The following is a 23,893-nucleotide window of genomic DNA, read 5'->3' as shown; positions in this document are numbered from 1 at the left end:
TGCTAACTCAATCTGTAGTTTAGATGGGATGGTTTAATGATATATGTTGAAATACAACGCTATAGCTTCTTCAGGGCATTGAGGAAAAGAGATTTCTGCCTTTTAAGAGGGGGGAAGATGTATTGTTCCCCTCAGCCTAGACTTCCTCTCTTTCTCTCACTCTCTCGAAGCGCAAGAGGAAATGTCAGCAGTGTTAACAGCTAAGCCTTTTTGAATACTCCCTCATTTTGCAGGGTCATTTTTCACTCGCCGAAACTCGCCAATAAAAAAAATGCCCCGCTATCAACCCATTTATCTCCCAGTCAGTCGCCTCTTCAAGACCCTTCCAGAGAAATGGGAGTGTGAGAGAGAGTGTGAGATCTGGGTGTCTTACGGCAGTCTGTTTCATCTTCTCCATCTCCGCAGTCATCCTGACCATTACAGCGCAGGTTCAGGGGGATGCACTTCTTCTGTTTCCTGCATTTGAACTTTCCTGGTAGACAGATGTATGACTCTAAGGTAAAAAGAAAGAAAAGGCTTTACTTTCCTACACAACTTGTATTATTTTTAGGTTTGGAGAATCTTGGAGAAGAATTAAGAATAATCTATGGTGTGTAATGAAATTCTTGGTGGTTTGAATGAAGGAGCTCCGAGTCTCACCACAGTTGTCTTCATCGGAGTTGTCCCCGCAGTCGTTCTCTCCATCGCAGATGAAGGGGGGGAGAGCGCACAGTCCCGTGCCACACTGGAACCTCCCTGGTTGACAACGGAACTCAGCTGGGGGATGAGAATCCACACACACACACATACAAACACGCACGCACACACACACCTTCACCTCAGTCACTTAAAAAACAACCGAAGGAAAAAATAAATATCTTTCTAACCATCAGATAATGAGAAAGATAAACATTCGTGTCTCCGCGGAGATACATCCTGGCCTGGTTCTAACACAGTGCTGATTGGTTTTCCGCTGGAAGAGAAACAGAACCTGTGCAGTATGCGCGCTCGGATGGGAATGATTGTCATTTTAGACTCCAGCAACTCCAGCTGGTCACAGTGTGCGCCGCGCACTACGCGGTGTCTGAGGGGACACTCACGGCAGTCTGGAGGCTCATCAGATCCGTCGCCACAGTCGTCCACCGTGTCACACCTCCACCAGAAGGGGATGCACTCGTCTGTCCCGCAGCGAAACTGCACCACACAGCCATTAACAAGGACACACGCATAAGGCCGTTCCATGACATGAATCACATTAGTAGTGTAGGGTGTGTACATAAAATACCAGTAGGAACAGACCGTGTGACTGGAAGGAAGTGACTGAAGGAGCCCTGTCTATGAGGGAGAAGGCGCACTGACCTGACTGGCGGTGCAGTTAGACAGGCAGGTCTTGGAGTCGGCAGCCAGGTAGAAGTGGGTGGGGCAGGCACACCTGTATCCTCCTCCTGGGGACAGCAGGCAGAGGTGGCTGCATCCACCGTTGGTCACCTGACACTGGTGCTTGGGCACTGCAAGTGGGACAAAACACACCGCTTTCCATTCCATGCTTTCCCCATCCACGTACTCTACACACAGGTGGCCAAACACTCCCAGACGCACAGACACATGCAGGCACATACACACATGTGCAGAGACACACGCACACAAAAGCAAACGCACACATAGGCGCAGACACGCAGACACACACAAATGAACACAGGCAGACAATTACCATCAGGCTGGCAGAGAGGATGGTACACCTTGATGTTTCTGATGGCATGCCAGGATCCGAGGAGCTCCACTCTCTGAAGCCCGGAGGTTTTGTGGGCACGGCTAAGGGACTTGGACTTCTCGTCAGTCCAATAGATGTAGTCTTCAAAGAGAGCTAGTCCCACTACTCCTCGGATGTCTATAACAGGCACTGCAATCAATTGAAAATGGTATTAATCAGGGAGTCTAAAATGCCAGCAGATGATGTCACTCGCCCACACACTAAGCCACACATGCCACACACCCGAACGGACAATTGCACCCTTGCTCAGGATCTCCTGATTAATGGCTGTGATAGCCTGTTCTGTCAGACAAGTCACTGGTGGGGTTGCTATTTCATTGGTAAAGAGAAAGATGGACTTGTCAGAGGTTTGTCTGAGCTGGTTCTCACTCACACACAATTAGCATCGCTGCTAATTCAAACCTTGTGCCGGAGAAGTTGAACCACTCTCACCCTAGAATCAGGCTATAAATGAGTTCTTCAAAGACTTAGATTTTTTATAACGGACGATTTGTGCATAATGACTGTATTCCCTATTGGAATGTGCTCATTGTGTTATTTTATTTTAGAGGGTGCAATAATGATCTGTCAGAAAAGAATGTTTACAATAAACTCACGTTAGGGTTATTGGGCAAAAATAATAACATCCTTATTTCCTGTACCTTTGTGTGCTTTTGAAGCTTCCATATTTGAAAACAGTAGGTGATTGGAGTCAGCCCAGTAAATCCGCTTGGTAGTGTAGTCGATAGTTAGAGCGGTGGGATTAGACATTTCTGTGCTGCTGAACACCAGCCTGTCAGTGCCATCCATGCCGATCCTACCGATGTGTGGCTGCTCGCCGTTATCGATCCAGAACACATATCTACAACGGTAGGGAAAAACACTTCAGGTTCATTCCTTCACTCCTTCTGAACTATGTCCAGTAATAACTGTTGCGGTGACTGATTGGAATGTGTTCCCCTTTCAGTGGTAGAATGGCTGGACGACCAAACAGAATAACAGTCGGATGTCACAAATTCAGAACAATACGAACATATCTGTTTCAGATCCGATGTACTGAAGGCTGATAAGCATATATTCTGGTACAGTTCTAGATGATGTTTAGGTGTGTTTTCTAACACAATACTGTGTCCGTTCTGTGACGAACAGCCTGTGATTTCTGGGTTCGAGGAAGAGGGAGGAGGTAGGTACCCAGAACTGGGGTCCAGGGCCAGGTCAGAGGGGCTGGTCAGACCACTGCTGACCAGGATGGTGGGATAGAGGCCGTTGGCCTTGGACACCTCCAAGGTCTTCTTCTCGACGTCACACCAGTACAGGTTCTTCCCAATCCAATCCACTGCCAGGGCACTGGGGATGGATGTCCGGTGGACTATCTGAGGGTTACCGGGTTCAAGAAATGAGGACATGAATATTCTAAATAGAACAAACATGTGGTTAATCAACACACAGAGAGAAAACAGATTGCTATTCAATAATACAGGAAGCAACGTTTCAAGTCCACAACACTACAACTTGGACTGTGATGTAACCATAGCAACCAAGACCGATAATGTAAATGAAGCCCCTTTGAATCAAAAACATACACCGAAATTCCAGCTTTTTTTCTCTTTATTTTTCTTTCTGCAAAAATCCTTGCCATCTTGTGCAGATTCAAACAATGGTTGCACCAGATGGAGACGAAGCACCTCTTTTAACCATAAAATAAACTCACATATCCTGTCTCAACAGCAATGGCAGTTATTTTGATCTTCCCTGTCTGAAAGACAAGTCTCTGTTTGACTGGCTGTAAAGTAAGGAAGCTGAGTGGATGAATCGAAGATAAGCTGGCTGAATTGAAAGAAAGGTTTTATTTATTTTTGCCATTAGGGAAATGCTGACTTTCCACCCCCTCCCTCTACATAAAGAGTTGAATGATAACACTGTGAGAGTTCAAGTGTAGGATGGGCGTGGCAGGGAATCACTATTACATGAATGAAGGGGAAAAGTGGATAGGTGGCACATAAAACATAGTATCAGAGCTTCAGACTGTATGTGAAAGTATGTAAACCTTTGATACTCTGTGTCTACATTCCTGAAACCATCATTACAACATGACCACATGGGGGAGCAAACATGCTGACTTTTGAAGTCTCCTTCATTCATGCTGTGACATTGGTCTAATGTCATCTTAGAAATGGTCTATGTTCTAGTTTAAGCCCTGAAGCACAAATCCAACAGGGGAATCAAAGGAAGAATCCTTTTTTTGTTTGTTATTACCGATGGTCAGGATTAACAAGCACTCGTGGGGGGGGGACCCCTTGTTATAGTTGATCTTCCACACCTCTTCAGCCCTAATGGGCAACCATGGTTACCTTCCTCTCTCACGCCTCAACCCAAGTTACCTGCAATGCAGTGGTCCTCATTCACAAATTCTAATACAGTTGTTCAACTCTCTTTTTTTATGCCATACCTCATTACCCTCAAATGGAAGGCATTAGAGCACCATAATGCAGAGGAAAATATCCTTATTTTATGTGTGTTTCAATTCAACCTTCAGTTTGGGAGTTTGAGAGGAAAGAGAGAGATAACAAAAGACACGGAAAGTTAGAGAGAAAAAGGAAGATAGATAGACAGACAGACTTACAGAAGGAGATTTACTTTGGAGGGGGAATTTAGTAGTTGGAGCCCATTGATTGAGTATGTCCTTCTAGCAAGAGCCAAAACATTGCCTCTAGCAAAAGCCCACTTTTTTCATATGTATAGAGGACACACTTGAAACTGGCTGTACCTTAAGGTCACTCCCATTCAGGCGCATTCGGTTTATTCTCCGTTGGCTAGGTGTGCTCGAGTCAATCCAGTAGATCAGCTCCTTTCTGTAGTCAAAGTCTAGCGCTATGATGTTACTCAGACCCTACGGACGGAAAGCATCTCCATCATTAAACAGTATGCATCATGTAATCCTCAACACAAAGCTCTTGGGGATGGATTTTGTTGAAGCTAATCAACGTTATCTCTTTGGGGGGGGGGGGGGGGGGGGTTGCTCATTGCTTTGCCCCATAACCCAGATAATGTTTTGGTGTTTTGGAGTGTTTGGAATCATGTGTTTTGGAATCATTTCAGACCCAGGATATGAAGATATCCGCCAGACAGCATGGTACAGAAAATTGTATTATTATCTCTGAGATGAGCAGTGCCTCACAGCATGAGCTCCTTGGTCTACAAATTATGGAGGCATGGTGACTGTACCTGCCTCCTGCTGGTGTCCATCTTAATCTCAGGCCTGGCTTGAGGCCCGCTAATGTAATATCACAAATTGGACTTTGTGTGAGATGGCACTGGGACTCAATCAGTCAGTCAGTCAGTCAGACAGACAGGCAAACAGACAGACAGACAGACAGACAGACAGACAGGCAGGCAGGCAGGCAGGCAGGCATATGTTTTCAAACCCCCTTACGCAACCAGAACCACAAAATGCTCCAATACTATTCCCATAACTTATTAAGTGTGTGAGTGTTGAGTTAGGGTTTAATGTGCTTTGAGCAGATCATCGCCCTGCGCTCTGGACGTCTTAATACGCTGCCTTCAACCCACATTTAACAAACACACTAACATGCACAAAGAAAATATTTCCATACACTGATACACTGGCATCGTATTACATTACCTGTTTTAACAGAGTATAATTGGACCCGTCTGTGCTTATTTTCCGAATCTCGTGGTGGTCCGCAAGAACGAGGAAAGGCTCTTCAGCTGCGAAACATGAAAGAAGCAGGGGACTGTTAGGAGGTGAGGACCTCACAGAACACCACCTGGTGACTGCAATTATTACCCAGAGATCCACAGAGGCATGTACTATTATGCAGAGGTGACTCAAAAAATACTGCTCCCGGCGATTATACCCCGACTCATTACTTTTAATAGCTCCGCTGTCTCTGTCTCTCCTTCCCCCTCTCCGCTCAGCCCCATCAGAGACTGGGGAGGTGTCAGTCATTGTCAAACACGGCTCTCCTCCCCACAGACCCCCATTCGGAGCATATGCCAGTAACGAGAACACTTCAGGTCCTCAGTACGGATCTCGGCCCTTTCAAGCGATCATGCACCCACATCCTGACAATGACATCATTCTTCTATGACTGCGAGTCCCTAAGAAATAACTGGCAGGAGGTGGAAGGCTTGAGTGATGGAAACTTAGAGAGAAACAGAGATATATAGATAGATAGAGACAATCAGATGGATGTGGCTGGGGGGTGGGGGGGGGAGTTGTAGTTGTAGAGGTTGCTCTGGATATCCACCTGAGAGAGACTTGCAGCCGTTGTGATTCTTCGCTGGGGCCTCGTATCCGTCTGTGCACAGGCACTTGTAGGAACCGTAGGTGTTGATGCATTGCTGGCTACAGGGGAAGTCGGACGAACACTCGTCAACGTCGACGCAGGTTTTTCCGTCGTCCTTCAGTCGGAAACCGGGCCAACACTTGCACTGGATGTGGAGGGGACAAACAAGCACGTAGAAGCCTGTTGTTTCAAGAACAACATATTTTATAGACTAAGGCACTGGAAGCAATCAACAGGAAGCTGATAGGTGGGGCTGTTGGACGAGGCCATGCTCGGACTATAAAACCATACTGATGATGAGATCTATATCAAAGCTTCTAGCTGGTCCTGACATCTCTCAATTCTATCCTATTCTACACATCCCTGTAGCTTTTGGAGGCACAAGCCAGTTCTTCACACGTTTTGAAGTGATTCTATGGCTTTTTGTTTCTCTTCAGTCTTCATGTCGATTCTGACAGACAAGAAGAAAAGAGACAATCTCCTATTGTGATTCACCTAATGTTCTCCATAGGGCCTCAGGCTTAAAGAACAGAAAGAACAAGTCGCACATTTCACGGATATAATATCCACAAACCAAATAAACAGTTTGAAAAAGTCCTTACGCCTGTCATAAATTGAGGAATGTAATAACCGTGTCTCTGTTTAATTTTGTCTTGAACGTTTTTCAAAGGAGAGCTACTGAAATTTCAATGCCAGGACCTTTGCTGGGCTTTGGGCTTTCATGAGTTTGTTTTAACAGCTTAGTGGGAAGGGGGTGGATGCTGAATATTAAAACTAGGGGGCTAGGGGTTATAGAGTGCTTTAGGGCTAATGGGGTCCTACCTTGTAGCCAACAGGCAGGTTCTGACAGTCCTGAGAGCAACCACTAACATGGCGGTTGAGACATTCGTCAACGTGGCAGCTCCGCTCATCTGACCCGTCCCCACAGTCGTCTCTCTGGTCACACAAGCCGGCCAGGGGGACACAGCGGCCGTTGGCACACATGAAGACGGAACCATTGCACAGGCTTTCTACTGAGGCAAAGGGCATCGATGGTAATCAAGCCATGTTCACGTCATGAACAGAGACAACTTACTGAGTTTAAAAAAGGTGTCACAAACTGGGTGTCATGATACTCCATATCATTATTCCTTGCCACATCTTTGTGCAAACAACGTGAATTCCAAAGTCATTTAAGCTTTTATAAAACTAGGCAAAGAGTCATGGTGAAGAATAGAACAGGTGCTTGTGCCCATCCCATATGGGAGGCTAGACTCAGCTATATCCATCAAGCGGCTGCTCCCACATAAAAGGCTTGCCTGCAGCTGAGCACTTTGGGTTGTGTGGCAGTTCGTCAGAGTGATCCAGACAGTCGGGTGAACCATCACATTCCCACTGGGCACTCGGCAAACAACGCCCATCTGCACAGCGGAACTCCCCTAGTCCACAGGAGCGGTACTCTGTGAGGACACACGCACACACACACACACACACACATAATAGGTAGGTACACACACAAGCATGTGAAGACAGGGTGAAAAATGACAGTGTGTTTTTGCGTCATCAGAAATCATTGACTTTTCTAAATCCAATACAATCCAAAACAACGGTGTTCAACACTGCAATAGCTACATATGGGATGAAGGGAAGTCAATAAGTTACGGACCACACTCGGGTGACTCATCGGAGTTGTCGCCACAGTCGTCATCATGGTCACAAACAAATCTCTGTCCGATGCACCTCTGATTGTGGCATCTGAACATCCCCTTGATGCAAGTACTGTTGATGGCTGAAAGAAGAGGGTCACAACAGGGTTATCCTCTGTAGATGTCAATCAAGGACTATTCTTCCATGATGAGGTACTATAAAGACGTTGTTGGTTCAGTCTGGATGTCACGTGTACTAAACGTTTGAGCTCACAGTGTGCACAGTGCGTGAGTGCGTAGAGGGTGAGGTCAAGGGGATGGCTCATGGACGAACAGTACGGTACAAGAGTGAGTCTCACCACAGCCGGCAGCAGAGTGTTCGTCACTGCCGTCGGGGCAGTCCCTCTCCCCGTCACACAGCCAGTTCTGAGGCACGCAAGCGTAGGAGGCGGGGCAACTGAACAGGCCCGGCCCACAGGTCACCGAGCCTGGGGACGCACAGACACACAGTGACCGGAGCAGTGGAACACTGGAAAATAGGACACCCAAGCCCACTCACATTCGTAGGTCACCAACCCTGTCATTTTGAGGGAATGTTTGGTCATCAAGCAGAGCTTAATATTCCCAGAAGGAATACGCGCATCCCTAAAATGTAACCATGGGACTGCATACTGAAGCCATGCAATGCTGAAGCCAATTCAAACACGAACCACACATCTCTTGGCTCTCGTCCGAGGCATCGCCGCAGTCGTCCTCTCCGTCGCAGAGCCATTGTTTGTCGACGCATTTGTTCACGGAGCACGCAAACTGGTTCCATAAACACGGAGAGTCTAAAGTAACAGAGAACTGACAAATAGAATTAGGGTTCTTAACAGAGCGTTGTTCTGTCAAAAACAGGAAGCCGTTCTCCTTTGCTTCCATGTGTCGTGGAAAAAAGAGAAATGGCATGGGCCCATTGCAAAACCCAGGACTGCATAAATCTCCTACTAAAAGGTAGCATTACATGTTCCCATTTGTTCCCATGCATGTGGAACTTATGGGAAAATATCACTGTCATTTTTAAAATGGGTTCTGTGGCGTACTGTTGGGACATTCATTTGGTAAGCACTTTCAAAGTGGCACTCGCCTTGTAAATCAACCCCTGTACAAAAGAGTGCAAAAAGAGGCAAAATATTCCAGCCTGCGCAAGCACATCCTAGGGCGCATTGTCCGTTTTGTTTATTTGCTTATTTGTTTATCCCATCGATTTTACTGTGGCACGTTGCTGCCTTTTTCTCCTGCCGCCAACAAGCTCCCATTTACAACAGCCGAGGCCAAGGTCAACACATGCGTACAGGGGTGCGGTGCCTGGGAATCACTGTGTGTCCACCTGGGCACTGGGACGCTTTCCAAACGCAACTCAGCAAAGGAATGCACATTAACTTGGAATGTGGGGTCAAAGAGCACTGCTTAGGTACCTGCCCGGGAGGATTTTGGGCTCCAGTTATGATTCTTTATGAGACATTAAAGGGCTTTGAAGCGGATCCTCCACAGGATCAAGTAGGGGAGTAAAGATTTGGCTCGGCAGGAGAGAGGAGAGGCATCCTGAAGCTGCACTGTTTGATTTCCAGACCACCTTCCCATAGCCGGCCCATCCTCTTATCTGACAACAGCTCTCCGGAATATTGACCCGAGAGACAGCAGGGGATAAACCGTCCAAGTACATCAGCCTGAAGTAGCTCTTTCACACTGGACACATCTGTTCCACACAATCCTACTGTAGTTGTAGAATGAAGCTACCTTTCCTTGAAACCTAAAGCCTGATGGCTTCTCTATAAAGTTCATCGTCGTCATGGAAATGGTGAAATGCTCTGCTTCTGTATCAAATGTGCATGTATGATTATAACGGTAATAATAAATTATGCTTTTACTCTACAAGCAATGTTTATTCTAAATAGTCATGCATAACAACTTCCAAATATCTGAAATGTGATTCCTTAGTGGGCAGCAAGGCTTACGTACCGCACTGTAATTCATCTGCTCCATCTTCACAGTCACTCTGGCCATCACAGAGCCACACACTGGAGATGCAGTTCCCACTGGGGCACGCAAAATACCCATCAGGACACCCGTGTCTTAGGGAGGCTGGACAGGATCAAGATACAACGGTTATTCACGGAGCATTACTCAAGCTTCTCTTTTTTTTATCAATGAGAAGGAGTATAATAAAGGTGTGTCAGATCAGATACTTTATACTATTCTGTACCACATATACGGATCAAATACTCTCGACTAAACTGTAAACACATTCAGTCCACTTCATTACCACTGGAGCTTAATCCCCTCATGATTCAATGCATCCAGAGTATGTGCAGATCTACAGTAGAGAACAAGAGCTTGTCACCTCGGCAGAGAGCTTCATCGGAATAATCCCCACAATCGTTGGCTCCATCACATATCCAGGACGGGTGGATGCAGAGCGATGTGGAGTTGCAGCTGATAAACTCAGCGTCTTTCACCCCGAGTTGAAAGTAATCTGAACAGTCCAGGTTATCTGGGAAAACAGTAACGTCCCCCACATTAATATCACGACTACAGCGCCAGGAGATATGAGTATTACATTGGAGGGCCTTGACAAAAAGGCTTATCTTACTGCAGTTCTTTTCATCCGAGACGTCGGCGCAGTCGATGACCTGATTGCATCTGGACGAGGCCGGAATGCAAGTCCAGTCTTGGCAACGCCATTCCGAAGCACCACATGTTGCATCTAAAGGTGAGAATAGACTGTTGGTTAGAGGAAATAAGATAGCATTTCTTATTCTTCAGGTAAAAACAAAAGGACAGGTAGATAGCACATATTGCTGTATTATGTTCTGTGCTGCATTGCAGTTGTTTTTTTCTCACTTTTACAGTACACCTCATCTGAGTTGTCACCACAGTCATCGACTCCATCACAAACCAATGCGTTGGTCACACAGCGCCTGTTAAAACAACTCCTGAAGCCTTGTCTGCAATTTCTGTTATCTGAAGGAGCAGACAAAGAAAAAGCAAAATTATCCAACTGAAATTTGACAAAGTAGTAATTTAACAGATCACACATATTGTGTGTTGTGAAATTTGATGAAGGGAGTCTATTAGTCATTCCACAAAGGTCCCGGGAGATTTTGCTAGAGGAAAAAGGATTTGCATTGGAGGAAGCCGCTAAGACAGTAGGATCAATGGGGTACTTACCACAATACTGCATTTTCTCATCTGACTTGTCTTTGCAGTGAGCTATTCCGTCACACGTGAAGAGATAGTCAATGCACTCGCCATTTCCACATTCAAACTCAGTGTGGATGTTGCACAAAGAGGTCTTAGCTGCAAAATGAGAAATGGGGCACACGTTGTTTTGAAGGCTTCATTTCAGACAGCTTTTTTTGTGTTTTGAGACTGCTTTTGTATAGCAATTCTTTAAAAGAAATCCTCAGATAAACAAAAAATGTTTGAGTCATACTAATTCCCACATCACTCTGAAATGTTTCTCATTGTCCTTGCCCATAGTTTCACCTTGAAGAATTTAACAGACATTGCTGCTTGTATTCTCTGCTTCTCTGTGGACAATGGGAAATCCATACACAGCTAAAAATGTTTTACACTTTGTGCCATTGAATGAAATACCATAGATAATTTCCGTGGGCTTAAACTGTCATATGCAAATTGACATCTATAGTCCAGAACATTCCCAGAGTCTACTGCGCCCTAAATCCACCAGTTAGCTAAATATCCTGACTTCACTCCCAGTGGTCTTATGAGTAAGACTGGATGTCGGGTTCAAAGCGGAGTCATTAGACCTTAATGATTGGCTGTCGAGTGGGTGGAGGAAGTAAAAAACAGTAGACTTACATACACATCTGTTGTCCTCCTGTAACACACGCTGCCCTCTGCAACTGCAGTTCACTGTGCCTTGAGGGGTGAGAAGGCACAGGTCGTGACATCCCCCATTCAGTACTCGACAAGGAGACAGCTCACCTGGAAAAACAGCCAACATCCTGATGAGAGGATGTTTTCTACTACTGCATGCACATAATAAGGACAAGGCACATACAGAGTTATGGAGGAAATATGCTTTAAGGGTCTCCATTAAATTGGAGGAAAAAAAGCATACAAAATGGGTTGCTGCGCCCAATTTATCAACCCAAGATTTTGAAGTGACTGCCAGAGTGATTAAGCCTCCAAAAAGTCTGCTAACATTTTAAGGACGCCTGTGTTACGGAGGCAAAGGGCATCCTTCCCTGCGGACCCTTGTTTGAACTGTGCTTGGCACAGCCGGTGGCATGAGGAGGAAATCTGTGAATCATAGCCTCGGTGCCTACGGCCCTGCCAACACGCACATGGACTGGGAGGGTGCTGTGATGCAAATTATGAGGGTTTACATGAGTGCACTGGCCATGCCACAGGACGGCTCAAGTGTCGAGGGGCTGCCTGCATTCCTGGACCTGGCCTTTATTCTTCCCAGCACACTTGAGTTGCATTGTGAGCACTCAAAGAAAAGTATTTCAAATGAGCTATTGAAAGATAAATTTTATTCATGGTAACCTAGGCCACAGGAACATAATCACCTTCGACAAATGGAAGCGAACAAGGTTGTGCAATGATTAACAGCGGCTCTAGTTTTGAAAAAGTGTATTGCTGTGCAAAACTTTCAAATGTCATCGAATATTGTAGTTTACAGTCACTCACAACTGTCTGTGTCCTTTGCGACCACGATGATCCCCATTGGCTGGTGTGGGATGTCAGCTCGCAGAACTCTGATGTTGCCCCCTGTGTATTTATCTGCACGTACCACAGCCCTTCTGACCCAGTCCGACCAAAAGATCAAGTTCCCGTAAATTGCCAGTCCAAAAAAGGTCCCCGGCCCTGACTCCAGGATAATCTGCAAACAGAAGGGAAAGAGGAAGCGACTGTTTAACATAAGCCCCCTGTGGTGTGGGCATAATGGATACAAATGCCTCAAAGCCAAGAGGCTGAAGCACTATCAATTACAGTTCCTATGTGTCCATATACAGAGAAAAGCCTCAGTGTTTGAGGAAAGATGGTCTTCCGTTGCACCAGGAGATGATAAATTACTTTCACAGACCAAGTAGTGTAAATGGTAGGTAAGTAGATAGGCAAGTAGGTACTTTATTAATCCCAAGGGGATATTGTATCGTTAAAGGTACAAAATAAATCAAAATTAACAGTAAAAATGAACAGGTTACCGATACAAAACACACAGGGCTGTACATGGGGGTAAAACACATTTGTATCAAACAAAACAATTAAACACAGTAAAACACTATACAGTAAAACATAGCAACACTACATACAACATACTATACTACAACACTCCATGACGACAACACTATATGATACTATTCTACAGCACTATACAATAACAACACTGCAGTAACATATCACGAGTTCCATTTGTGAGACGAGTGCCATATATGCTGCTAAAGTATAGCATGAACCAGCAAACTGTAAAGATGATTGTCGTTAAATACATTCAAACTATTGAATATAGGGAGAGGTGTACCAAGTACTGTGAGATGTACCAAATACCAAACAGCTAAACAGTTGAAAACAAGCAGGGAAAACAATGCAGTGTAATTACATTCAGACTTTGTCACGGATCGCACGGTGTGTCAGCGCCGCTCTGCATCACCGGAATAAGACGCACCTGTTTTGTGTTAAACTCGTTAGGATGGCTATATAAGCTGAGCTGTCTCTGACTTGGTTGTGGAGTCTTATTCTTTGTTTTGTTTCTGATGGCCGTGTGGCTTTTCTGACCTTTGTGCTGTAAACATGTTTATGTCCAGGTAAAGTACTCGTGGACTTTCATTCCAAGACGCCGACTCCTTGCCTGCTTTATCATACTGTGGATGAGAGAGAGGCTCAATTCTTTCAGATTTTGCAGGATTTCTCCAGCGCTCCAGGCTTTCTAACGACCCATTAAATGAGGATCCCTGTCATTACAGTCTGAAGACTGAGAGAAAACTAAGGTAAAACCAGCAGTGAAGGAAAGATGAAGACCACTAAGAATATTGTGAGAGACAAATATAATGACCTAGGCACTACTCTACTGAATTGGTAGGTACTCCCAGAAATCACCTTTTTTTTCATTTCACTTTGAGTGCTTATTTCTCCTAAATTAGGGTTAGGGGGACATGTGAGTGTGAACTACTGTGGAAGACACTGAACTACAGAGAGAAATTACCAACGTGCATTAATAGAGACATGTTCAGAATAGCTTTAATGGTGAACAAAACAACCAGAGGGGGTTAAACATCATGAATTGTAATGGTGTTTACATGTGAAGGACTGGCAGACAGCTGGAGCTTTGCATCATGAATCCATCATAAATCCATACGGTAAATATTGTATGCCAAGAGGAGCATGTCCCTGACCGTCCACATAGCGCACCCAGGGCTTAGTTCCAGGTTTCCAGGCTGGGCTTGCCAGATCGTGGGCTTTGTGATTGACACATCCGTCGTTCCAGGACACTACACTGTGAAATACTGTAGTGCAGTGCATCAAAGACCTCCATCACAACCGACGTTAAGCCTTGCCAGCCTCTATGGCAGCATTTGAACATTTAAGCTGTCAAAACATCACACATCACATTTAAAATGCAGTTTCCTTAAGTGGCCACATTCATGATGATGCATGGCCATGATGGCACAAGCAGTCCTTGTACAGGGTGGCACTTAAAGGTTGCTCAATTTGACATCTTTTAAGTACTTAGAGGAGCCAGCGTGCTCAAAGTCAATTTGACTATTTGAGAGTAGTCAAAATGCTGTGGAGCAAGAACAAGTTTGTGTTACTCCAAAGACAGCTAAACGGCTTCAAAGTCTTAGTTTTCAGACAAAGCAACTCCTTTCCTCGCTGCAATGAAAAATAATCAAAACCGAGTGAGACACCTTTCATCGGCACTAGGTGAGAATAATGAAAACAGAAAGACATGGCGACATAACTTTGAAGTCAAATCCTAGCTACTCACATGTCTTTCAGAGCCGTCATATTCACATCTTTCAATCTTCCCCAGGGTTCCGTCAGAGAAGTAGAGTTTCTCCGCCTTGTGGTCGACGGTGAGGCCATTGGGTGTGAGAACGTCCGTACTGACGATCCTCTGAATGTTGTTTCCCACCAGCGTAGCCCTCATAACGCTGGGGTGGTGCTCATTCCAGTTAGTCCAGAACATCAGACTGGAAAATCGAGGACATAATGACACAATTCAATTTTGATCACTGCAGAGAAATGTCCCGGCATTGATAACAGTTAGAACTGGCACACACATAGACACACAAACCTGGGATGTTACATTTAAAAAATGTCTTAATCAAGGGCTTATGTGTGTGAAAGAGCTGCATCGTTGGGATGGGAAAAAGCTTACGGAAAATGTGATTGTACTTGGTTTCTATGTTGTTAAACTTTCCCTAACCCAAACCAAATCTAACTATGGGTACAAATAAAGAGGTCTGAATCCTGTCCTCTAAGACTGCAGGCACTCAGGAGTTATTTCACTATTACGTGAACACTCAACCCTTCCAATTTCACAAAATACATTTGTATGAACAGAAATTGGCATTACAATAAAGTAAACATTCGTATAAACAATAAAATATACTTATTTCAAAAACAGTACTGCGTTTTTTTTTTTATGCTGCCATTTTTGTTTTCAGGGATCAGTAGGTCTACTCTAAAGCAGCACGAACAGACAGTGTGAAGAAATACTTTTCCTGTGATCATTCAGTCAGCTTCTTACCCAGTGTGCTATAGAGCAGAGAACTCAGCATGTGTTAAAAGTCAAAACGTGTGATCTAAGATGCTGAAGCTTTTTTTTATATATATATATATATATATGTCCCACCAGTAGAGACTGCAGCTTTTACACATCCATCACAGCACACTGAAAGTTCCTGTTATCCGTGCATAATGAGAACAACTAGGCCCCAGAGAATGTACAGTAATGGGGGGTGAAAACAACAACACCTACTTCTGGCACTCCTCCAAAACCAAGGCGTGGGGTTGGTCCTCCTCTGCCATGGTGACAACAGCCTCTCTGAGGAAAGCCCCGGGCTGTCTCTGGTCTAGGCTGTGCCTGTTGATGGTGGAGCTGGTGGAGCTTGTCCAGTAAATCGAGTCCCTGGCTCTATGGTAGGCAAGGCCTTCCACTGAGCCCACATCTAGGGAGGAGCAGTTAAACTAAATTAACTGGATTTCAATGGAACATGACAGGTATTAGACACAGTCAGAAGTCAAATTGTACCAACGAGTTTCAGACTAACTACTGTGAGCGAGCCACAATTCCGGTTTATAACCTGGCACGGAAAAAAAGACACAAAGTTTCTACAAGAGTGTACAAGACAATTGTACATGACAGACGTGTCTTAGTAAGTGCCGACAAAGCCGTACATTGTTACATGCACGCTCAAGCTTAAGACACGCATTAATTCATAACCACCCCTCCCTCAGTCAGTTTGATAGATCTTCTCCTCCATTCCTTTCCGGTCAAACGTACAGCATCTGAGCCAAGTCAGCATGGAGCCTTGCACACAGAAGCTACAGAACAGTAAGTGACAAGGATCTGCTGTCTGAGCAAATTAGGGAGAGAAACGACTATACCTTTAAACCCTCTGCAGGGGACTGGCTGGGTTCAGTGGTCCTCTAATAAAACAATATATCAATTTGACATACGATAGCAGGTGTGCTCACTTCCTGACATATTTTATTTCCGACTTAAAGGTGGGAAAGATTCGCCTGCCATTGGAACAATGCTCATCCAAGTCTTGAGTTGAGGATTAACAGTAACATTCTGGATAATTATGGCAAGATTTTGTCAAATGAACCCATTATGGTTCATTGTTTGTTTCTGATGATTGACGCGTTGAGATCAAAATGTTTATCTCTGTCTCTGCTCATAGAGGCTCTGGTATAGTAAGATCCATTAAGAATCTCATCTTGAATGTGCCCTCTCTCCCTCATCTGATGTTTATTAAAGAAAGAGAAAGAAACCAATCCAGTTAAGCTGAGTACTACAGAACAAGGCAGATTTGAAGGTTGGCCTCACGGAAGATTTCATTTTGTGTTCCATTTAGCATTTTTTCCTAAGAGACATACAAATGGTACAGTACACCATAGGATCAAGGATCAGAAGCACTTTGTTCTTATTTTGCCGCTCAGAGTCAAGGAACAATCTGTATTTACCTCATCGCAGCTACCAGGCACGGTGAACACATAATACAAAAGGAAAAAAACCCTCTATTTCTCGAGGGAAGGAAAGTATTTGTGTTGTGTTCTGGAACATGTCTTTTACAGGATGTATCTTTTATCGTGGTGGTGCTGCATGGTGTGGTGGAAAATGATTGGAGGAGGAGAAGAGTGGATTTCTGATCATTTCCTGTGCACTATTCATCACCTTTCACTGCGGTTAACAAAGATAGATCTTCCCCTACTGACAAAAAGAGCTGTCAATACAAACTACAACCCCCAGCCTTCAACTTCTTCTTTGGCCTTAGGCTGACCATACATTCACACTGATGTCTGCAGATCACCCATACAACTCAAGCCACTTACAAACTTGGAAATTGAAATACTAAACCGACCCTGGACTGACCCGGCAAGTTTCCTCCCATGATTGATTATATGTTTTCAATAGGTTGTACAGCACACATCAATAACTGAAAGACACTCAACCACACTGAGTTCAAAACATTACAATCCGTACACCTCACTGGATGGACGGTTTAGATACTGTCCTGATATTCTAGCAACGACTTCACACAGCTCTGAATTACGTAAGGTGAAGGCAACGCGAAGGAAAGATCAAAGTCTGTGTCAGACTGCATACAAAAGAGTCTAGAGTCTTCGTCTAAATGTCCATATCGGCTCTGTGAGGCATGATGAGATTAGGTGGGATTCCTCCGATTTCACACTTTAAATAAAGTGAATCTTTTTTAGTTCTCATCAAGGTAGACCTTTCATATCGGAGGAGAATGTTAACATCTTTGGGCTAAGCAGCTCCACCGGCTCATCAGAGGGCTCTGATGTCAATGAAGGCAACACTCGGAAAAGTGATGCAGACACAAGGCCATGAGAGCCTGCCATCTTTATGAAAGCTGCACAGGCCAGCTGGGGAAGGGTACAGTATTTCCTTTTCATGTAAATTCAAAGCCATACAACATGTAACAAAGGTAAAAAACAGGACTACAAGCATAAAATCGCCATACCCAATAGGTCGGTACACCTTCTCTATGGCTGCAGTAAAAACCAAAGTAAGAATAAAGCGATTGACTTACTCTCAACAACCACCTGTCGCCCAGACCAGTCGTCGTTGACCACCTGTATATTCCCAAAATGGACGTCACTGTAGAATATTCGGTTAGTCCCTTTCGTGTCCTGTCGGAAGTGGAAGGCCAGGGCGATGATATTGCTAAAGTGAGCCGGGTCCTCATAGGGCCTGACGGGGGAGTTCAGGTCGCTCTCGTCTGACAGGTGGACGCTCCTGAGGGAGGTTCTTTCCGAGTAGAGCAAGTATCCGTCGTGTTTGAGACAGTTGAGGCCGTCCACAGCCAGGTGCCCGTGGGCGCAGGCGCAGGTCCTCCTACCACCGCCCTGGTGGAAGCACAGCTGCTGGCATCTGCCATTGTCTCTGCCGCAAGGGTTGGTTCCTGTCGGCGGGAAAAGCGGGAATACATCAGATACACTGTTATGAGCTCTCCCTTTGAAATAACATTTTTATCCTAAAATACCAGACTCCATTGAAAAGGTTACATTATTGGACAATCAATCTTTACTGAGGGTAATGCAAGAGGCTGCAATATACCGAATTTTTATTAGTTACCATTTACTTGGTTTTTAAAGGAAAGGCTTTGTATTCTTCTCAATTGACTAACACAGAAAAAAAAATGTTTTACAACCTTTCTCCCTGTCTCGATTAAAGACCTTCACATCCTTCAGGTTGACCCCTAGACCGCTTCTTAGGGTCACCACTTCCGTTGCGTTTTTCTTGGCGCATCGGCGGATGGAGCCGTTGGCGAGGGCCCTGTCACACAACAGGAAGACAGTGCGAGACACAACAAGTTTGACACCAGCTAATCAATGGCCCTCCGCTAATTATAATGGAAGAACTCATTAAATTGCGTCCGACAGCTGGGCTAGCAGAAGGTGAAGGGACCTATCCTTGCCATGACATTGACGTATGTACGATTTAAGCGGGAAAGGTGTCTGTCTTTGCGGTGCAAATGATGGAGCTTTGCTCCGATTGGTGCCGCGACCTTGTGTGGGGAGGTGGCTAATCCTACAAGGGGGGTGGGGAGGGCCGGTGGGGTGCGGGGAAGGAGGGAGGGGAGGGAGGGGGTTGCTGGGGAGAGCAGCTGGTTTCCATGGCCCATTTGGTGACTGTAACATATATGGAAAAATAAATTACCTGTCAGACCAGTAGATGTAAGCTCCAAAGACTGCCAGTGAGAACACATCCGCCCTGCCGTCTGACAGTACAATCTCTCGGCTCTCGCCGCTCTCAAGGTTGATCCTCTCTATCTTGCCGGTACGCCCATCGCACCAGTATAATTTATTTTCCTAGAATGCAATTCGAAAATAAACATGGGTGAAGCAGGTCAGCTCTATCAACCTGGTCCATGTCATTATCAAGAGATAACACAGAGGTGGGAGTGTAATGCCTCTTTAAAATCAGTGGGGGATCCAAATATGTGGGGTGGGATTCAAAGTGCTGTATAAGCACACCGACCGCGAAGAGCTGAGGAGAGCACACCTTGTAGTCCACAGAGATCCCATTGGGCCAAGCTATCCCAGAGTTCACCAGCACTTCCTGGTCTGAGCCATCCAGACGAGCCCTCCCGATACAAGGACTCTGGCCCCATTCTGTCCAGAACATGAACCTGTCCACAACCAATAGCCTTAGAGAACATGTCATGCAGTTTTTCAATTGACAGTAGGAGCTGCCAATTTTAAAGTTTGACACAAGAGACTGGAAAGACATGATGGCTTTACAGATACCAGAGATACCCTGAAACAATGACAGAGAATTTTCTTGACTTTTGCTGCACTCTTTCTCGCTCTGTCTCTCCCTAAAAAAAAGCTTTCTTTGTTCCTTCAGGAATCCTCTTCAAATACTTCTCTTTTCAGGTCAGACAGAACCATCTGTTCTAAAAGGCACCTTTAATCAGGTGTCTTTATAGAGAGGAATTTCTAATTCCACTGGCCTAAAAAACTGCCTTTCTTGAATCAGGCTTACAGACAATTTGTTCTACATAGAGTGGCATATATTTTCTCAGAGCGGCAATCAGCAAAAATTTTATTTTGAAATTAGTCTCTAATCTGTTAGTAAATGCATTACAGGTGGTTTGGCTTACACCAAGTGAGACGTGAAGTTAAACACTATTCACATGTCAATCAAAATCCCCCCTCGTTCTTTCCAACAACACTGTTTTTAATGACAGCACACACAGTCTCCCATTACGGCATTCCTATTTGATAGGAACAGCTCACATTCGGAGACTCTCAATCATTAACCGTGGTGCAGAGAGGACTGTGTTTCCATTGCTTAGTCCACAGGATAGCACTCTATTGATTCTCCTGCTGATGAGAGCAGCGAGAGAAGGGCGGAGGCGCCCAGAAAAATGGGAATGAGGCAGTTGGCACAGCTTGAGCTTCACCTGCACAGGCTAATTAATGATGTCTCCCTCTAACCCCCATTCCTCACAGCGTCTTACGCATTCATTACCTCACAGCTCCAAGCTCACACTCTCTCTCCCACACACACATATACATACACACACGCATGCACACCCATGCATACACACACACACACACACACACACACACACACACACACACACACACACACAGGCAGAGTGTTTATGTACCTCATATGGCAATCAAGCTGATTGCTTAAATCTAATATAGACTTTGAAATATGTCAACAGTAGGCCCAGTGGATAGTCTAGTTTGTGTTGTGAAATTGGAGGGTAACCTGTCATTTAGTTTAACTGCTGCTTTCCAATGACTTGGTAAGAACTATGGGGATGATAATGTGCTTCATGCATCAACATTAGCATTCAAAACGCTGTGTACCACCACTGGGTAAGTATTGTGTAGCATTCATTCTCAACCCTCTGCAATTATCACATCTGATACACTACTGCATGGCTGCTATAGAAACAGTGAAGAGAGCCAAGCTTTCCATTCATCAGGGTTTCTGTAACTGTAAGTAACATTTACAAATGTTATATTCAGGCATAGATATATATCAAGTAGGAAGTCTTCTAAGTGAGGATGAAAGCAATATTGTTGTACGCACCCTTTCACTGGGTGCACAGCAATGGCTTTGGGCTGGTCAAGTCCTTCAGCTATCACCACTGAGCGATACAAGCCACTGAGACGAGCAACCTCAATCAGATTCAATCCGTGGTCCGTCCAATAGATATTACCTGGGATCAGTGATAACCAGTTGAGCTTATGTGAGATGCATGAGATGGTATTTCTGTAGAAGAGTTAAGAGGACTTGATAAACAGCAGTGACTCGACCTGCAATCCAGTCTACTGCAATCCCTTCCACCCGTCCAATACCACTGGTGACTATGTTCTCTCTCCAGGTCTGGTCTCTCTTGACTCTGGATATCCTGTTTAAGCCCAAGTCCGTCCAGTACACAGTGTCGTTCCCTATTGACATCAAGAGGCAAAGACTTTTTCATTACTAAAGCCTCTTAACAAATAAAAGAGCTTTGTTTCGCTTTGGAAACAAAAGGGGCAAGAAAGCTTGACATTCACCAGCATGGAAGTCCAGCCCTACTGTGAACTGTGTGCCTGTCACCGGCATCAGGGCCTCTGTTTTGTCGCCGGGATCCAGAGAAATCCCCCTGATACTCTCATGCACGGAGTACATCAGGAACGGCCCGAGGCCTTGGAAACACAAAGCACACTAATTGTCAACCGCAGACAAATTCACAGCCTTTAAAGTGTTTGGTGAGGATCTCCTGGAGTGGTCGGTTACCTTCGCATGAAGCCCGGTCTCGCCGGAGATTGTAGCCCAGGGTGCAGGTGCAGCTCCGAGAGTTCTCGGAGGTGGGCAGGCACAGCTGAGAACACCCACCGTTGTTTACCTGGCACGGATTTCTCCCTAGACAGATGAAGGGAGAGAGGAAGCTACCGCTGTACTCGTTCGTCATCGCAACTTGACTCCTAATGATCCGCCCAGAGACACTTCAGAAGTGGACGGATTACGGCCTTAATGTTGAGTGCGGGCGTTTTGCTACAGAGAGTGCGAGAGTCACGTTGGCGCATGTGTGTTTGAGAAATAGAGCAGCTTTGAAGCATTCAGCGGGCTCCTCATTTTCAGACACCTAGACTAGCTCATTTGAAGCTGAGTAATGAGACGTGCCCCGTTTCCCATGTGGTCGGTGTCAAAGAGATAAATGAAGTAGCTAATCGCTCTGTGGAAGTTTGAAGAGGGAGTAAAAAGATTTACCTTTAAGACACCTTAATTGCCATTTTCAATGCTAATGGGGCGTTTAAGGGCTCCACGGCAATTTTGGTAAAAGAGCTGGCATTAATATGGATGATACTGTCAGTAACCTATGAACAGATTGAAAAATCTGTGGCTTGCCACTGCCAGTCACCATCTGCAGTCCAATTTCACTTGAAAGTTAGATAGATATGCAAATGTCTATTACATCTACATTTAAATGAAGAGAGTGACATTTCAGACATACAGAATCAGAATTTGTAGGGTGGGAATATTTGGAATTTGTTGTCAGTAATCTGTCTTACCTCGCTGGATGTCGCTGTCATACATCTTCATGTTGACAATCCCAGTTGTTTTATTTCGTAGTACAGTAAAATTTAGGCCACTTCTCTCAGTAACAGTCCCCAACTGGGCCGAACTGTCTGCAGCCCACCACAGCTTGTCGCCTGCAGATATTGTTACTATCAATCCAAGTTTATTTCTACAATCACACAGCAGCATAAAAAAAATAATATTCGATAATGGACCCAAGTTACATTGTAAAAGACTTAATGAATCAAACATCTTCATTACAGAAAAAGGGTCGCGTTAGTTTTCACACTCAATACGTAGTTCAGAACCAGAACAGCTGCAGTAACATCCCATGACCCATGTTACAGTGAATCGTTGTGTTAGTTGTAGGCTACAGTGGTTCGTGTAAACCTCTATACTCTGCCCTTGCTGTATTCCCCTGCTGCAGGAATACAGTAGGCTGACTCATGGGATCCTGATAAAATAGGCTACATGCGGAGCTTTGTTCAGAGAATTGGGACTTTGAGATTTCTTATCCTCCACAGCATGTGATATGAGACAGCGAGAGACACAGGAGCTGGAGTTCATTCTTCCATGCTGAGTCTCAAGGGCTCGAGTCCTGGGAGGAAACTAGTAGAACCAGGCCATGTGACACCTTCCCTATCCTATTATACATAGTGAGAGCTCCACAAAAGAGGCCAGACACATATTGAATTGAGTCTGGGCTAGGAAATTACTGATGCAGGGCCAACCTTGAACCAAGGTTTTTCTTCTAAATATGTACTTGTACAGATTACAGATACATGGCTGAACAAGCCTACAGTCAACCTGCCAGGGACATCAATTGAACCAAGTCACAATGGGTGGTGCCACTGAAGAGTTCAACCACAGTAACTGGACAGAAAAAAGATCAGTGAAGTTCATCATTGATGATAGTTGATTCTATGCGATAACAACCACTAGAAAGAGGTCCGTACATATTTTATGGTAAACGCATTAATGTACCCTTTCAATCATTACGAGTTCCCACCATGTTGACAATTAAGAAATTCTTGGTATTCTTGAAATTCTTACTTTGAAAAGACGGCCTTAAACAAGGTCGTACTCCATGTAAAGTAGCAGGTTTTAAAACAGTGGATTGAGTGCATTCCTTGCTAATTGCATTGTTTATTTCTCATCATTTTTTAAATGAATTGCCACATTCGCTAACAGTAAAAGCTAAGTGTCCATTGAGACTTCAGGACCTACCAAGGACACTGTAAAGTTTGACAGCCCATTATTGAATTGCATTAATCAAAAGACATGGCTGTCTCTGAATTGTTTCAATTTAAAGTTAGTAAATTAGCGTCCGTATTCTTATAAATCCAGTCGGTTATCCACTCAACAGTCCTTTAAACAATTAACTTCCTGTTGTGTACAGGCAGATAGCTAAGCTATTGTAGTAAACTGTAAA

At 44.8% G+C, this 23,893-nt stretch overlaps 1 protein-coding gene across 1 annotated transcript in view; it reads right to left on the bottom strand.

The window, feature by feature from the left end:
• lrp1ba (low density lipoprotein receptor-related protein 1Ba) overlaps positions 1-23,893 on the bottom strand; it is a 66,972-nt gene that overhangs the window by 16,969 nt on the left and 26,110 nt on the right. Inside the window, 33 exon segments of the mRNA XM_067260974.1 lie at positions 374-493; positions 640-756; positions 1,080-1,173; positions 1,339-1,487; positions 1,691-1,879; positions 2,392-2,591; positions 2,921-3,102; positions 4,497-4,619; positions 5,373-5,458; positions 6,001-6,184; positions 6,862-7,049; positions 7,338-7,478; positions 7,685-7,807; positions 8,024-8,152; positions 8,375-8,494; positions 9,666-9,788; positions 10,048-10,197; positions 10,297-10,410; positions 10,548-10,667; positions 10,875-11,003; positions 11,529-11,654; positions 12,366-12,558; positions 14,665-14,869; positions 15,661-15,850; positions 17,963-18,334; positions 18,584-18,708; positions 19,093-19,244; positions 19,438-19,564; positions 20,986-21,115; positions 21,213-21,347; positions 21,456-21,587; positions 21,679-21,804; positions 22,455-22,595. Of these exon segments, the coding sequence (XP_067117075.1) occupies positions 374-493; positions 640-756; positions 1,080-1,173; positions 1,339-1,487; positions 1,691-1,879; positions 2,392-2,591; positions 2,921-3,102; positions 4,497-4,619; positions 5,373-5,458; positions 6,001-6,184; positions 6,862-7,049; positions 7,338-7,478; positions 7,685-7,807; positions 8,024-8,152; positions 8,375-8,494; positions 9,666-9,788; positions 10,048-10,197; positions 10,297-10,410; positions 10,548-10,667; positions 10,875-11,003; positions 11,529-11,654; positions 12,366-12,558; positions 14,665-14,869; positions 15,661-15,850; positions 17,963-18,334; positions 18,584-18,708; positions 19,093-19,244; positions 19,438-19,564; positions 20,986-21,115; positions 21,213-21,347; positions 21,456-21,587; positions 21,679-21,804; positions 22,455-22,595 (4,935 nt within the window).

This window comes from Osmerus mordax, chromosome 22 (genome assembly GCF_038355195.1).
Source record: "Osmerus mordax isolate fOsmMor3 chromosome 22, fOsmMor3.pri, whole genome shotgun sequence".
Taxonomy (NCBI): domain Eukaryota; kingdom Metazoa; phylum Chordata; class Actinopteri; order Osmeriformes; family Osmeridae; genus Osmerus; species Osmerus mordax.
Note: the sequence above shows the minus strand (reverse complement) of the source record. Positions and strands in the feature narration are given on the sequence as shown.